Below are 4,647 nucleotides of genomic sequence, written 5' to 3'. Positions count from 1 at the left end.
GCCGAGCACGGCTGGGGCGAGCGGAAACGCGGCCCAAGGGCCGCAGGGAAACAGCCGGGGCTGGCGGCCGTCCGCTAGCAAACAGGCTGCAGCACGGGGGGAACTGCAGCTGCTCCGAGGGGTTGGGCAGTGTGCGAAGTTGCCCCGTGAGGCAAAATGCCGCAGGAAGGGGGAGTTTTGCTGCCCCGTGTCAGACAGCCCGGAGATTTACACCTGGCCCTGTACTTCTGCTGCTTCAAGAGTCTCCAGGGTGGATGCTCGAAGCATCGCTGCCACATCCACCTCCCCTGCAGCCAAGGCAAGAGAAGCACGGCCATATTAAGTGTAAGGCACAAGACAGAGTACCAAACTATATTTACTGTATACAATAGTAAAGGACAACAAATAAATGTACAAATCAGTGAATTCTATGGGATGTCACACCCCAGCCCATATACAAGAAAATGAAAAAGAAAACAAAAACAAGGGCCTTTCCAGCAAGATTTCCAGCAAGCAGGAGATGATCTAATGTGGCCAAATGGGTCAGGTAAATATAAAAGGCAAAAGAACGATCCCATGGAGCAGCAGCGGACAACAGGATGGCCGTTGTAAAAATCCATCCGGAACAGACTCCACATTTTGTGTGGAGCTCAAACCCATCACTCAAATGCATTTACAATTCATTAAGTTTTGTGAGGCAGTAGAGCACATAATTTTTTCAACACATGTACACGCACACCCATTTCCTTGCTCACCAGGTTTTTGACAGCTCTTCTGCACGTACAGCTTGGTGATGTTAAAAGGCGCTTTTTTTCCCCTCATTTATGAAGTTTATCTACGAAAAGCAAGTATTAAAAAGAAACCTGAGGCCACACACTTTTAGTACCCACTGAGAAATAAGAGGCATACTGAAGGGAGTGGGAGAAAGGTGACAGGTTCTGCCTGGCACTCAGCAGATGGCTGAAGCTGCAGTGACAGGTTTCTCTAAGCCTGCAAAACAAAAAAATACCACCGCTCCATCATGAGCATTAGTTTTTTTGGACCAGCTGCTCTGCTAACTCCAGTTCTGACAATAATTCAGGACCAATCTAATTTCTGCATTAAAAAAGTATATTTCAGACGACTTTATCATAATATGACAAAGCACATGTAAATCTGCAATATTTTAAACTCCAACTCTATACTAAGCATTGTATCTGCACGTACCAGCCTTGTGTCACAGGCTTAACGCTTCTGAAGTAACTGTGTTTCCAACACACACCAAAAACTTGGAATCAGCATCACTTTTCCTTCTCTTAGGCATATCTTAAAAGGAAACTTTTACGTTCACAACTGGCATGAAAATATACTGAATTATTTACATGATCAGAATTAAACAGAGGGGCAAGACCAACAAGAGCCAGGAATGAACATTCCATGTCCTAACACATGGATATTTAGGCCACAGGTTTAAAGAAAAAAAAAGAAAAAATAACAGCAGAGAGACAATGCATATTACTTAATGTGAATTTAAATCAAATTGGCCCAATTTAAGATATAGATTAATCCCTGCAGATACTGTTTTGACTTGCACACGCAGTACGTCAAAGACAACAAGCAATTTTGGTAAATGTCCTCTAAAGTTTAGAAGAATCCCATGTGATTGGCATGTTCATTTGTTTACTATTTAATAGCAAATCCAAGGACAGATGAGAGAGTGAGGTGTGATGAGGATCCTTAAACTCCTCAAAAGGACGGCACGTCTTAACACACTCCACCTGTCTGCTGTTGGAACACGTCGATAGTGTCTTCATCTTCCATCTCCAGCTGTTAGAGGAATATGGAAAATACAAGACTTGAAATATACAACATCATGGTTACAAAAGCACTTAGATCTCTACTCCTAACCAGTACCAATAATAGAGCACTTAAGGTGTAATTTTAATTAATGCATGAAACACTTTCCATCAGTCACTCTGGAGCAGGCACTCCATCACCTCTCTGATCAGAGTATCACCAACACCAAAATGCCCTTCCAAGGCACTCCTGTCAGTCAGGCCAAATTCAGCAGTTTCACGTCTTCCACAACAAATTTCCCCAGCCAAGCGTCTCCTCAGTTCCTCACTTTGGGCCTTGCCAGCCCAAGGAATTCCCCACGCCCTCAGCACTGCCAGCAGCTACAGCTTCAGTGCTGGCTCTGAATAAGCCAGTGCAGAAGTAGGACAGGGGCAAAAATGCCAGCACTTGTCAGGGGTCCCTTCCACACCAGCACTCCAGTGCCAGCTTGTTCAGCACTGATGCTCCTACACATTTTCCCCCACATCCAACAGTGAAAACATTCAAGGGGTGAGGGGGAAAAAAAAAAAATCCCACCCTAGACAAATTATTTGGAATGTACTAAATGTAGAGCAACTGTTTCGGAATCATTTAGATTTCAAATCCCTTTGACCTGCATGCAGACATCAAAATATTTATATAGCAATTTGCAGTAAAAGTATTTTTCATACCTGTGCAGGTGTGTCTGTTTCACTAATCGGTTGTCCATCAAATCTGAACCTAATCTGCCTCATCGACAAGCCCTACAAGTTTAAAGCAATTAATATGAGAAACCATGCTTTTATTTCAGAAACCAAAAAACATAGATTTACTGTCAGAATAAATATTAACAAAATTAAGACTCAAAAGATTTAATCAAGCAGGAACCTTAGCACATCTATCTTGCTATATAAATTGAGGAAGTGGAGCTGTTTGAGCAACGTCCCACTGCCCTGCTGTCACAGCAAGGACTCTATGGAACCACAGCTGTGGGTTTGGCACCTCGTTCTGATCCCACTCTGTGAGGCACAAATATCAAAAGTTAATTTACAAAGGTAATTTAAGCAGAGAGCAATCAATACACCTAAAGCCTCAGAGGACATGTCAGGAAGGAGTAGAAATTGTTTCTCACACAATCAGAGAAGTAACAGTAGATTAAATTGACTCAAAGGAAAACGTCAAAAAAAAAACCCTGAAAAAAACTACTTTTTTGTGTATCTAGCTATCAGCACTAACCACCCATAACTAAGACAAGTTTTCACTCATGCCAGGCATCTGCTCCCAGTTCTAGTTCTTTATCTCCTGATGAAAAAAGGAACCACGAAGAAAAAAAGAACTTGCAGGACTTAATGTAGATTTTTACTTGCAAGGTTTATTAGAAAAGTGTTAGGGTCTAACATTAGCAAGTTAAAGTTGCCCTTGAAATTCAAGCTGAATTGAGGACTGAACCCTGTTTTGACAGCATTTAATCACACCAGGCAGTCTTTATGCCCTGCCTCAGGGATTGAGGTCTTTGCTTTCCCCTGTGAGATTCACACTTCCAGCCATGCAGAGCCACGTGAGCGCAAAAAACTCCCTGTGCCTCTCTGAAGAGGTCTACAGACAAGGGGAAATGCTGCAAACAAAACCTGGCTCCAAAAGCCATTTGCATCTCCACCCTCTATTTTGCAGCACCTACTACAGCAGTGAAGAATAGGCACCGAGAGCTGTAGGCTCGGAGCTGGGCTCTGGGGAGAAATTCTTCTCTTGTTTAGCACAGGGTGGCACTGAGGAACAGCCACCGACACAGAGTGGCTGGTGGCCACCTGTGGAATACAGCAGTGCAAACTGGGCAGGGGGCAATGGGAAAGACATGTGAAGAGAGGAGGAAAAAAAAAAACCTGCAACAAAAGTCATAGCATAGGTGAGTCTGTTTTGTGCCATTTTCCAATCGGAAAACACAAGTGGATAAAGTTTTTAGAGATGGTAGAACAGAGGACTACAAAGCTAAAAATTCAGCGTGAACTGGTCTCAGAGCCAGGACCAGAACTCGAGGAATTTTGGCAACACTGTCGTGGGACATTTTTAGAGCTCTAGGAGAGCCTGATGAGGAAGAGGCAGTTTTCATTAACTGAAAACTCTGAACACTTCAGAGCTGCCAGCATTCTGAGTCCTCACTCACTCACACGCCTAGATACGTGCACCCCAAAACGCTGGTATTTCCAGTGTTCCGGCGAAGCTTCCACCACCCCAAGGACTCTTCCCCAAAGACAGCAGCGAGCCGAGAGCAGCCTCGCCGAGCCGTGCCTACCTGCCGCTCGCAGTAGGCCTTCATCAGCTTGCTCAGCGGGGTGTGCCGCTTGATTTTGAACTGCACCACGGAGCCGTCCTGCCCCGCCACTTTCAGGTTGATGTGATCATTCTCCGTTTTCACGCCTTCCTAGATGAAAGAAAGAGAAGGACGATGTGGGTTCAGAGCCCGGCCAGGCAAGCTGTGCTCTGGGGGAGGCCCACCGCGTCCCCAAGCAGGGTCATGCTCGGGCCGGACGCCACTCGCTGCGGCTTACAGAGGCTGGGCGGTCTCCCCCGGGGCAGCGGAGGCCTGGGGCCCCACAGGGCCTCTTCTTCCTCCTCCTCCTCCTCCTTCCGCCGCGCCGCGGCCCGGCCCAGCCCACCCCGCCATCTTGGCGGCCGCACGCCGCCAGGTGGGGCGGGGCCCTACCGGCAGCCCTACCCCACAAGCCCGGCGGAGAGGCCTCTCCCCCCCGCACAACCCCGTCCCTCCCCAAGCCTCGCTACGCCGCGGTTGCCCCGGCCCCGCCGCTCCTCACCTTGGGCTTCTCCTCCGACATGGCGGCGGGGATGGGACGGGACGGGGGGACGGGGCAGGGAGCC

General features: G+C 47.3%; 1 protein-coding gene across 1 annotated transcript; it reads right to left on the bottom strand.

The window, feature by feature from the left end:
• Window positions 1-337: 337 nt before the first annotated feature.
• LOC113483651 (small ubiquitin-related modifier 3) lies at window positions 338-4,641 on the bottom strand. Its single transcript, XM_026855371.1, has 4 exons — window positions 4,584-4,641; window positions 4,064-4,192; window positions 2,466-2,537; window positions 338-1,785 (listed from the first exon to the last, which is right to left on the bottom strand). Exons 1-4 carry the CDS (start codon window positions 4,602-4,604, stop codon window positions 1,723-1,725), a joined length of 285 nt encoding a protein of 94 aa, XP_026711172.1. The 5' UTR covers window positions 4,605-4,641; the 3' UTR covers window positions 338-1,722.
• Window positions 4,642-4,647: the final 6 nt, after the last annotated feature.

Source organism: Athene cunicularia (genome assembly GCF_003259725.1).
Source record: "Athene cunicularia isolate RWA chromosome 9 unlocalized genomic scaffold, athCun1 chr9_part2, whole genome shotgun sequence".
Lineage (NCBI taxonomy): Eukaryota > Metazoa > Chordata > Aves > Strigiformes > Strigidae > Athene > Athene cunicularia.
This window is presented reverse-complemented; position numbering and strand designations above follow the sequence as displayed.